This window comes from Scyliorhinus torazame, chromosome 16, assembly GCF_047496885.1.
Source record: "Scyliorhinus torazame isolate Kashiwa2021f chromosome 16, sScyTor2.1, whole genome shotgun sequence".
Classification (NCBI taxonomy): Eukaryota; Metazoa; Chordata; class Chondrichthyes; order Carcharhiniformes; family Scyliorhinidae; genus Scyliorhinus; species Scyliorhinus torazame.
In genome coordinates, this window is record NC_092722.1 from 173,815,693 (window position 1) to 173,827,953 (window position 12,261).

Below are 12,261 nucleotides of genomic sequence, written 5' to 3' on the forward strand. Positions count from 1 at the left end.
GGTGCAAACCAAAATCAGCCTTTTAAAAAAAATCCTTGTTGGCCTATCAGAAATGAAAAAATAACTCAAAAGTCTATCAAATAAAATTACATTTGCCTTGTGAAACTGAAAGATTGTTTTTACAGCTCTGGGAAAAATTACATTCTAATGATCAAATGGAGTTTGTCACTGATGATCCATTGTGGCTACCCAAATAATTAGCATTATGAGTTTGAAAAATTCGAAGCATTCTACCATAGGCCCGTTTGAAAATGTTGATCAAACACTGCTCCAGCACAATTAATTGTAGTTATGCCTCCCTTCCTTCGAGCAACATTTTAAGCAGTTGTGCAGATTTTCCGAATGGTGAGCTGTCACTAAGCAAATGTATGAGTGTTCCGCGCTAACAGGGCCATGGACCCTTCCCCATTTTACGGCAGATGCCATTCTTCACAACTTGGAGGGTGATTGTCACATGATGGCTCTTGTTAGAGTGGTTTATTACTTCCAGTTTAAAAACAGCAATTAGAGTCACCATTGTTCTGTGAAAGCTAACATTTCTAGCTGTAGATTTGACTGAAATGTCAAAATTGCTATTTGTTCTTTGTGAAATTGCACTTAGAACCTTTTGGCTACTGATCTACTAGCCGGTGCTTTTACCTGCCAGTGAACGTATTTTTTATTGTCAGCTTTAACCATACAAGTCAAAAAAAAAACTTTGCATACAATGGAGAATTAATCTTCTGATTTCAGAGCAGGTCAAGTGTGAGACTTGCTGGTAGGTAGCAGGTGAGCAGTTCTTATCCAATGTTCACACAATAAGTCAAAGGCAAGGTGTGCACTAGAGCAGGAAACAATTTCATCATGTTTGATATTTAGCCTGGAGGCACACAAGTTGTTTGGAGGTGCCTTGTGGGAAAGAAGGAGTTAATTAAATTACCATATGTTTAGTTTGAATCCTGTTGTAGGCCTGTCAGGTAATGGACAACATGCCTGAACTTGAGGCAGGAAATCAACTGTGCATTAGCTGTGTTTTGTGGGGAGGCAGATTACAATGTGCAATTGAGTTGGCTACTCTTTAGAGAATACAGAGGTAGTTCCTAAGCACATTTTGATAGCATGTTGTCTCGATAGGTGAGATATTCTACTGTTGTGTAATAATTTTAAAAAATTGTTTAAAATTAATATGATAGTTTTATGGACACTGAAAATGCCAAAGAATTTTGATGGTGTAATAACAATCTTGGACATCTGAAAAGCCTCGCATTGTCATTGCCCCCAAGCTAACAATTGGGCTGATTCAAGTTTTTTTTCCCCCATCTCCTCCGTTCTCCCGCAACCAAAGGCTAAAGGCAACGGACCATTTTCCTGCCTCTGTCTGCGATCCGGAAACTGTCGCATCGCCTGAATCATCTTCCTTCAGTCAAATCTTGGTGGATTCCGCAAGCACGGTCTCTGCAGATCAGACTAACAAATCACAAAATGACACCGCACAACTACCAACAGCCCCTGGAGCTTGTAAACTCCAGCCGCCACAGGCAGAGAGCAGCTGGCAGAGGGAGGAGAAAAATGCTCTGGTGAGTAAATCATTGTTAAATAGCAACAACGGATGTTTCAGCAATCAAATCTGCCAATAAGTAAATAATTATGGATGAACACCTGGTTTTTGTACTGAAGAGTTCACCTGCCACAGGCACAGATGATGCAGATCAAAAGTTTACACACTTTCTGAACCAACCAGGGACTCTTCGGTATAGATGAGTGAGGAATTTATAATCATGATGAATGCATCGTCATTTCTTTCAAATTCATCAGACTTATAACTGTACAAAACTTTGTTTCATGCCTATAGACTGTAATTTTATTCGATGAGAAACATTTGTATCATTTCATCATATGGGGTAAATTTTAATTTTTCAGACATCCTTTGTGTATGAGCCCTGACAGTGTGTATTAGCAGTCTGTTCAACAGTTGAAGGAATCACAGCCCATTCTAACCCTGCTGCATGCCCTGCATGCTGCACACAACATGTCCAGTTACTGTATTACAATCCGAAGCAGAAATTCAGCTTAATGTTTTCCTTTACTTGCCGAGAAAACTGGCTAACCCACTGACCTCCACCACCACCCCCATCTCCCACACCTCACTCACCCCCAGCTGTAGCGTTTGAACTGCTGCTGTGGCTGAGGTCAATCAACTTAACGCAGATCCGGGATCCAACCTTGTAGCCTGTATGTATTTTTTAAAACTTTTTAAATAAATTTAGAGTACCCAATTCATTTTGGCCAATTAAGGGGCAATTTAGCGTGGCCAATCCACCTACCCTGCACATCTGTGGGTTGTGGGGGCGAAACCCACGCAAACACGGGGAGAATGTGCAAACTTCAGACGGACAGTGACCCAGAGCCGGAATCGAACCTGGGACCACAGTGCTGTGAGGCAAAAGTGCTAACCACAGCGCCACCATGCTGCCCACCTATATGTGGCTTTATAGATGCTGTCTTTCCCCATCAACTATTGAGGGAGCTTTGTTGCATACTGTAAAAAGAGGACATTCCTTGAAGTTGGTATGCAAATTTAACACCAAAGATATTATGGGTACCTTGATTTACTGAAGATGACTTTGAATTAAAATCCCTGTTGTGGTCCTCTACATTTGAAAATATGATTTATATTGCAGTTGGGTAGATATTTTGGGGGAAAATACCAACATTTCTGCTTGCTCGAAAAGTTATTTTCTGAGTACTTTTACAAAAGCTTCAGTGTGAAGGTCATTGAGACTTTCCTCTTAATTTTCTACAATAATTATACGCATTAATGTTTTTTTAAGCACAGCTGTCTTTATGGGTCAACAGATTTTCTTGTGTGTTGCCAGAACAGTCACAATCAATCATGTCTGCTTTCTAAGATTCAGTCTTCCAAACAATACTGGACTTTCTATAATTTTTTAAGAGCTAATTACTGTTATGTTTTATTTGTGCATGCCTGTAGTGTAGCATGTGGAGGCACAAAGGAACAAAACTGTAGAGTTAGAATTGAAATGGTTTTGACAAGTCAAGGACTGTAATATTAATTCAGATGTACAAAGAAAATGTGAAACTTTACTATGCCATCAATAGGCCTGTTTGAAGATAATGAATGATGCACTTCGTAGAGTAGTTCGTTTTGATATTGATTACTGCCAGTTTCATTCTCCCTCAGCAGCTGTGGACTGTGGCCAAGGTAGGTTTTGCTTTCATTGGAGCAGAAGACTTTGAGGTGACTGAGATAATTTTCTAGCTTCTGATGGAGTTGAATAAACCTCATGTTGGAAAGTTTTTCAAGAGGGTTGAGAATGCAAGTGTCAGCAACAAAAGTTTAAAATAAGTCCATTAGGATTAAATCAGACTGAAATTTTTTTTATTCAAAAGGCACTTGTGGAATAGCTGCCCGCGATGCTATTGAAGTAGAGATTAGAAATAGATCTAGTTCGGTTTCTGGGGAAAAAAAGCTGGATTGAGGGATGTAGTCTGAAGGCAGTTAGGGAAAATTAAGGACTCGATAATATGCCATATTTTAGTGGGTGGGTCTGGCACCCGGAAGTAGATGGATTCCCAACTCTTTCTCCGGTTGTAGCTGCACGCAGTATAAAACGACAATTAGCCAATTGATATTGGAGGATTTGCATTCATCTTCCCAATCCGAACAGAGGAGCATGATGCCCGGCAGCTGTAATCATTGGCCATGACCCGGTAGGAACTCATGGCCACTCATTTAAAGAGCCACCTGACATGGGGCACTGTCAGGTGACCCAGCAAATGTGTAAAGGGAAAAGCCACAAGGAAGTGTTTTTTTCCCCAGAAAGGTTATCAGCATTGCTTAAGGTGAGCGTTATTGTTCTATAAAGTGTGTTACAACCTGCAGAGGCTTTGCGTTGATTGTTACCATTGAATACAGACGGTATTAAACATGATGTTAAGCATTAAAATTGAGCAGCTGCTTCGTGCTAGCATGGTTTTCTCCATAGCTGGCTGAGACAAGGAAGCGAGGGGAGAGGTAGGGAAGAGTGGTTGGGGCCCCACTGCAATTTGATGAAGAATCCCTCCGCATCCTACTCCAGGCTGCAACCTCCAGGTGTGAGGCCCTTATGCCAGATGGTACGAAGAGGAGACTCCTTCTATAACCCAAGCAGCCTGCGAGGAGGTGGCCGTGGAGGTCAGCAGCATGGGGTCATGCCTCAAAACTGGGGCAATGTAGGAGGAAGCTGAATAACCTGTTGAGATTGGCAAGGGTGAGTAAGTCCTCTATTATTGTGCAAGGAAGCTAGAGAAAAGGCTTGAAAATGCTGGAGCTTTGTGAGTACTTCTGAGTCCAAGGCAGTATTACGCACAATTGTCACTCTTCGTGGCCCCAATGCCGCTGGGGAGGTATCGCTGTTGTTATAAAATGTCCGCACGAGTATTAATTTCTGAGTTGACCATAACCTCACAAGCAATAATGCATGTTGCCATTTTATCTTGCACCAGTCATTTTGAGGCTAGAATGGACCATGTAAATTGGAATATAACTGGATAATAAAGAATGAGGAGAAAAATATTGAAGTTGATATAGCCAGGATTAGATCTTCTTTAAAGTTTTATTAAGTCCTTCTTTAAACCTTGTGTCATACGCATTGACTCTATCTACCCGGCAATAAGTCAGGCCCAGGCAAGATTCATTTGTAATTCAAATCCTAGCTTGCATCAGAGGATTCTTTTTAATTGAATTATTTTTGCAGTTGGTTTCCTAACAGTCTGCATATCCTAATGGATACTGTCAAATCTTTATTGCTTCTTGGAATTAGAAATGATTATTAACGTAACTGCAATGACTTATAGCATTAAGCTACACTTGAAGGAAGCACAGCCCCATTTTTGATATCCTTCCTTTGAGTGCCATTCGGTACTGGGAATTGGGATCATTGATTAAGTAGAGCAATTAATTTAAGTGTACTATTAGCATGCCTAAACCACTTCAGTCTTGCATGTATAGCAGAGAATCGCTACAGTGCAGAATGTGGCCATTCAGCCCATCGAGTCTGCACTGACAACCTGAAAGAGCAGCCTAACCGGCACGTCCACGGACACTAAGGGGCAATTTTATCATGGCCAATCCACCTATACTGGGAACTAGACAACTTAAAAAATTAAGAAGAGCTTGGGAATTATCCCATTAATGTTTTCCCCTTCTTCAACTGGAACATGTGCCAAGAAATAGTAAATATTTTGACTTTGCACGTAATTATATCTTCAAGACAAAATCCAGATGAAATGAACCATGCGTGACGTGTGATTCCGAGCTCTCCCTCCTGTTAGCACATCTCAACCTGAGAACACTTCAAAAGTCTAAATGTGATCCTTCCATTCCATCCAAGATGCTGCTTGCCTGTCTCTGAACAAGTTCCTCACAGTTTATCCACTTCTCATAAACCCATTCCCTGATTGAGAAGGCAAGCAGGCAACACTCTTCAGTCCTTCTGCAAACACCTTTTTAGAACTAAGCATTAGGATGTGTACGGGAGCAATCTTCACAATGTGCCAATTCTTTGTTACCTCCCTCTTCATTTCATGCCTAGTCGGAATTGACATTGCAAAACTTGGAGAATCACGGAAAGAAATTTCCAGTCATATGACCTTGCACCAATTCACGCCGGCGTGACTGCCACCTAAGAGGGACAGAGCATTGCCGCAGGGTGGAGCATTAAGTGTCCAACCCACTAATGAGATTTAAATCCATGCAAATGACGGATTTACATGGACCTGCCAGAGAGGGACCAGAGCATGGCGATGGAACTGGTGCCGGGCGCAAATCGCGATTTTTCTATTACACTCTATTCCCCGCCCGATCGCAATTCCCGGTGGCAGAAAGCGGGGAATCCAGGCACATTTGTCTGGAATATGCACACAGCAGTGTATTTCCCTGAATTGGCTAATTAGCATCCAGAAAGCAAACTCACTGATGATTAAGGACAGCAGGCAGCCTCCAATCAGAGGTCCTCCAGCATGGAAGGAACAATACCTCTCTTTTGAGGTACCCTCTCAGGAACTTGAAAAAATCTAAAGTAATAAATGACCAGAGCTGCTGGACCACCATCGTGGAGGGTATCCCCTCCACAGAGTGGCAACAGTTGTGGCCAGGAGGGAGGACAACATCAACCCTGACCTGTAGCTTTGGACCTCCAGTCTGCCAGCGTGAGGAAACTCCAAGCAGTTGACCTGCTCCCGACAACAGCGGGGGTGGGGGGGGGGGGGGTGGGGGGGGTGGGGGGGGGGGGGGGGGGGGGGGGGGGAGTCTGACTAGAAAATTCCAGTTGGCAGCTGAAAATTGGACTTAATTACCTGTTACGTACTTTAAGTGGCTACCTGCACTAGCGGGTGGATAGCCCTTCTGCCCACTCCAGAAAAATAATCCCAATGCAGGAAGGTGTCGCCAAACTGGCATGCTTACCGGGGCATGAAATGATGCACCCATCTGCCTCCTACCTGACCCCATATTGGGGCAAAAATTCAGCCTCATATCTTTGCACCAAATAATAACAAAGATTTTACTGCAGACCCAAGCCTCTCTGAGCTGCTTGTGGTATTAAGGGTAGATAACTAATTCTAATTGAAATATAAAAATAATTATACACAATGGTATAAACAGAATGCCCAATGGAGAAATATGGAATACAGAATTTATTCCACATGTGGGAAAGGCCTTAATGACTCATCTGTAAATTTTACACTTGGGAATGATCAAATCCAGCACACTTGTGGAATAAATTCTGTATTGCACAGTTCCCAATTGAATAGCCTGCATTTATCGTACAGCCGCGCAGTTACATCTGTTTTGAATTTGCAGCTATTTTCGGTAAATATTTCAAAAAATATGTGGGTTGTGTTTTAGTCTTCCTGTAAACTGTCATATCAGGCTTGATTTTAAAAGTGAATGCGTATATAGCACTCGCTCCCAAAGGGTTGCCATCCAGGAGATGAACGTTTTTATTTGAGGCAGAGCCATTGTAATCCTCATTGATAGGGTCTGTATATGGCATTAGTTGGACAGCTGCCTGTGGAATCTTGGGGAGCTGGGTCTAAGAGAATTATGTTAAATTGTAAATATCTCGTGGAAACATTTTCTTTAAGTTAGCTAGATGATGTGTCAGTTTACAATTTATGTCAAAGACTTGGATGAGGGGACCAAACAGTTACATTTGTTGATGACCCTGAGATAGGTAGGAAACAGCCTACAGGTAGGAAACAGCCTCCCCGAACAGGCGCCGGAATGTGGCGACTAGGGGCTTTTCACAGTAACTTCATTTGAAGACTACTTGTGACAATAAGCGATTTTCATTCATTTCTTTAATTTCATTTTCATTTCAAAGTAAGTTGTCAAGAGGAGGTGGAGAGTCCACAAAGGGATATAAATAGGTTAACTGAGTGGGAAAAAAAATTGGCAGCTGGATTATAATGTGGGAAAATGTGAACTTGTCCACTTTGGCAGGAACAATGGAAAAGCAGCGTACTATTTAAATGGTGAGGGTTTGCAGAACCCGGTGAAGGCCCTGTGTTTCCTGGTACATGAGTCACAAACAGTTAGTATGCGGTTACAGCAAGTGATTAGGAAGGCAAATTTACTTTGATGCTTATTGCAAGGAAATTGGGACTTACAAGTGGGGAAGCTTCACTGCAGCTATACCAGGCCTTGTTGAGACCATGGGCGGGATTCTCCCATGCCGCGCCGTTTGGGAGAATCGGCGTTCCCGCCGGATTTTCGCACGACGCCGGTCCGACGCCGTTCTGCCATTCTCCCAACCGGCGAGAACGGCGTCGTCGAGTTCGGCGCCATGCCGCGCGAAGAATCGCCCGAGGGGCTAAGTTTGGCAAATCTCCGGGCCCCCCCGGTATTCACGCCGTCGCGGTTCACACCTGGACAATAAAATCGTCAGTCAGTCGTGCTGGCTGACGATGCGGGGGGGGAAGAGTTGACCGGCTGGCGTTTTCGGCAGCACTATGTTGTGGCGCCACAGCCGGGGCTGGCGGGGCAGGGGTTGGGGAAGCCATGATTGGGGGAGGGGTGGAGGAGGGGGGTGGGGGGGGGGAGGATTCAGCCATGCTCGGGGGGGGGTAGAGGGGAAGGGTGCAGCCATGCTCGGGGGGTGGGGGCACGAGGGGGGGGGAAGGGTGCAGCCATGCATGGGGGGGGGGTGACACAAGGGGGGTGGGGAAGGGTGCAGCCATGCACGGGGGGGGGGTGAAAGGGTGCAGCCATGCTCTCGGGGGGGGGTAGGAGAGGGGTGGGGGAAGGGTGCAGCCATGCTCGGGGGGACGGATTCGGGGCAGGGAGCCTCCATGTTCAGGGGGTGGTGGAGTGGGGTGAGGAGAACAAAGAAAAGTACAGCACAGGAACAGGCCCTTTGGCCCTCCAAGCCCGTGCTGACCATGCTGCCCGACTACAATCTTCTTCACTTCCTGGGTCCGTATCCCTCTATTCCCATCCTATTCATGTATTTGTCAAGGTGCCCCTTAAATGTCACTATCGTCCCTTCTCCCACCTCCTCCTCCGTTTGCGAGTTCCAGGCACCCACTACCCTCTGTGTAAAAAAACTTGCCTCGTACATCTCCTCTAAACCTTGCCCCTCGCACCTTAAACCTATGCCCCCTAGTAATTGACCCCTCTACCCTGGGGAAAAGCCTCTGACTATCCACTCTGTCTATGCCCCTCATAATTCTGTCGACCTCTATCAGGTCTCCCCTCAACCTCCGTCGTTCCAGTGAGAACAAATTGAGTTTATTCAACCGCTCCTCATAGCTAATGCCCTCCATACCAGGCAACATTCTGGTAAATCTCTTCTGCACCCTCTCTAAACCCTCCACATCCTTCTGGTAGTGTGGCGACCAGAATTGAACACGAGACTCCAAGTGTGGCCTAACTAAGGTTCTATACAGCTGCAACATGACTTGCCAATTCTTATACTCAATGCCCCGGCCAATGAAGGCAAGCATGCCATATGCCTTCTTGACTACCTTCTCCACCTGTGTTGCCCCTTTCAGTGACCTGTGGACCTGTACACCTAGATCTCTCTGACTTTCAATACTCTTGAGGGCTCTACCATTCACTATATATTTCCTACCTGCATTAGACCTTCCAAAATGCATTTCCTCACATTTGTCCAGATTAAACTCCATCTGCCATCTCTCCGCCCAAGTCTCCAAACAATCTAAATCCTGCTGTATCCTCTGACAGTCCTCATCGCTATCCGCAATTCATCCAACCTTTGTGTCGTCTGCAAACTTACTAATCAGACCAGTTACATTTTCCTCCAAATCATTTATATATACTACAAACAGCAAAGGTCCCAGAACTGATCCCTGCGGAACACCACTAGTCACAGTCCTCCTATTAGAAAAGCATCCTTCCATTGCTACTCTCTGCCTTCTATGACCTAGCCAGTTCTGCATCCACCTTGCCAGCTGACCCCTGATCCCGTGTGACTTCACCTTTTGTACTAGTCTATCTTGAGGGACCTTGTCAAAGGCCTTACTGAAGTCCATATAGACAACATCCACTGCCCTACCTGCATCAATCATCTTTGTGACCTCTTCGAAAAACTCTATCAAGTTAGTGAGACACGACCTCCCCTTCACAAAATCATGCTGCCTCTCACTAATACGTCCATTTGCTTCCAAATGGGAGTAGATCCTGTCTCGAAGAATTCTCTCCAGTAATTACCCTACCACTGACGTAAGGCTCACTGGCCTGTAGTTCCCTGGATTATCCTTGCTACCATTCTTAAACAGAGGAACAACATTGGCTATTCTCCAGTCCTCCGGGACATCACCTGAAGACAGTGAGGATCCAAAGATTTCTGTCAAGGCCTCAGCAATTTCCTCTCTAGCAGTGTGAGGGGGGTTAGGAGGTGGTGGGGGCAGTGTGAGGGGGGGTTAGGGGGTGGAGGGGCAGTGTGAGGGGGTGGTGTGTGAGGGGGGTTAGGTGGTGGAGGGGGCAGTGTGAGGGGGTGGAGTGTGAGGGAGGGTTAGGGGGTGGAGGGTTAGGGGGTGGAGGGGGCAGTGTGAGGGGGTGGAGTGTTGGGGTGGAGGGGGCAGTGTGAGGGGGTGGAGTGTGAGGGGGGTTAGGGGGTGGAGGGGGCAGTGTGAGGGGGTGGAGTGTGGGGGGGGGTTAGGGGGTGGAGGGGGCAGTGTGACGGGGTGGAGTGTGAGGGGGTGGAGGGGGCAGTGTGAGGGGGTGGAGTGTGAAGGGGGCTAGGGGGTTGAGGGTGCAGTGTGAGGGGGTGGATTGTGAGGGGGTTAGGGGGTGGAGCGGGCAGTGTGAGGGGATGGAGTGTGAGGGGGGGTTAGGGGGTGGAGGGGGCAGTGTGAGGGGGTGGAGGGGCAGTGTGAGGGGGTAGAGTGAGAGGGGGGTTAGGGGTTGGAGGGGGCAGTGTGAGGGTGTGGAGTGTGAGGGGGGTTAGGGGGTGGAGGGGGCAGTGTGAGGGGGTGGAGTGTGAGGGGGTTAGGGGGTGGAGGGGGCAGTGTGAGGGGGTGGAGTGTGAGGGGGGGTTAAGGGGTGGAGGGGCAGTGTGAGGGGGTGGAGTGTGAGGGGGGCCAGGGGGTGGAGGGGGCAGTGTGAGGGGGTGGAGTGTGAGGAGGGTTAGGTGGTGGAGTGTGCAGTGGGAGGGGGTGGAGTGTGAGGGGGGCCAGGGGGTGGAGGGGGCAGTGTGAGGGGGTGGAGTGTGAGGGGGGTTAGGGGTGGAGGGGTGGAAGGGAGTGAGGGGGTGGAGTGTGAGGGGAGGGTTACGGGGTGGGGGGTGCAGTGTGAGGGGGTGGAGTGTGAGTGGGGTTAGGGGGTGGACGGGGCAGTGTGAGGGGGTGGAGTGTGAGGGGGGGGTTAGGGGGAGGAGGGGGCAGTGTGAGGGGGAGGGGGGAGATGAGCGGTTGAGGGAGTGTAACCAGACAGGGAAGTCTCACTTGCTGCTGTGCCTCCGATCTGGCATGGCGCCACCACCCGGGTGGCGGCTCCCCCAGCGAGGTCCAGAGCCCTCTACTGATGGACGGTTAGGAGGTGAAGAACAGGAGATCCCCTCTGGTTCTAGCATGCTCACGATGGTTGTGGGCTGTCTTATCCTGTGGGGGGGGGGGCATCAGAGTTAGGTGGTCAGCAGCAAGACGCGCAGATGTTGGCAACATTATGGCTGGGGGGGCACTGGGCACCATGCCACGCTGGTTCGCAAGGGGGGTGTGGTGCCCATGTGGGTTGGGTGGAACGTGATGGTCCCCATCCCCCCCCTCCTGCGTGGACAGGGGGGGCGCGCGACACGTGGTTTGGGGGGTGGGGGAGGAGGGATGGAGGGTGGGTGTGTGTGGCCCGGGGGAACTCTTGGGGTACTTACCCTGGCTGCCCTCGTCAGGTCGTGGAGCTTCTTGCGGCACTGCTCTCCAAAACATGGGGTGTGCCTCACAGCGCTAACAGCGATGCCCACATCATGCCCATTGCGCCTGACTGTGCTGGCCGCGTGCCGGTGGCCACATCTTGGACACAGGATTGCCCTCCGCTCTTCCACTGCGTCCAGCAGTGTCTCCAAGTCATGGTCCCGGAACGTGGGGGCGGCACGGCGGGGCGCGGCCATCTCTCTGTGTCGGGGTCTGTGCGCGGATCGCACACATAGTGACGCGGCGCCGCGTCATCTGGGAGTTGCGCGCTGATGGCACTGCTCTGACGCTACGCCCACAACGTTTCTCGCGGTGCCGCATCTGGCCCCTTTTCGGGGCCTGAATGATGCTGTCGACGGCGCATTCGCGCCATCGTGAAACGTGATGGCGTTCACGACGGCGCGGACACTCTGACGTGGCATCGGAGAATCCTGCCCCATATTTGGATGACTGTACAATTTTGGTTTCCTTATTCGAAAAAGGATACAATTGCAGTAGAAGCAATTTAGAGAAGGTTCCCTCAACTCATTCCTGGGAGAAAGGACTCAGCTTATGAAGACAGTTTGAACAGGTTGAGCTCCTCAAAATGAGATCTCACTGAAACATGTAAGATTCTGAGGGCACTTGATAGGGGAATACCAGGAAGATGGTTCCTCTTGCAGAGGAGAATAGAACTAGGGAACATTGAGAGGTCTCCCATTTAAAACAGATAATCTCAAAGGGTTGTTAGTCTGTGGAATTTTCCTCCCCAAAAACCAGTGAGTTTTAGACATTGAGACATTTTAATTTTCCCCAAGAAAGTCGACGAATGGCTGCCAACTCGGGGAGAACCCTAACATTGACCCTCTTAAG

The 12,261-nt window shown here is 48.0% G+C and overlaps 1 protein-coding gene and 1 long non-coding RNA gene across 3 annotated transcripts in view; one reads left to right on the top strand and one right to left on the bottom strand.

The window, feature by feature from the left end:
* The window catches only part of LOC140393235 (uncharacterized), a 407,232-nt gene that overhangs the window by 304,395 nt on the left and 90,576 nt on the right, over positions 1 to 12,261 (top strand). For both annotated transcript variants that reach the window (XM_072479489.1, XM_072479491.1), the window contains one exon: positions 1,325 to 1,556. In XM_072479489.1, the coding sequence (XP_072335590.1) occupies positions 1,325 to 1,556 (232 nt within the window). The remainder of the gene's footprint in view (positions 1 to 1,324; positions 1,557 to 12,261) is intronic.
* Positions 1 to 12,261, bottom strand: part of LOC140393237 (uncharacterized) — a 246,488-nt gene that overhangs the window by 94,811 nt on the left and 139,416 nt on the right. The window lies entirely within an intron of this gene.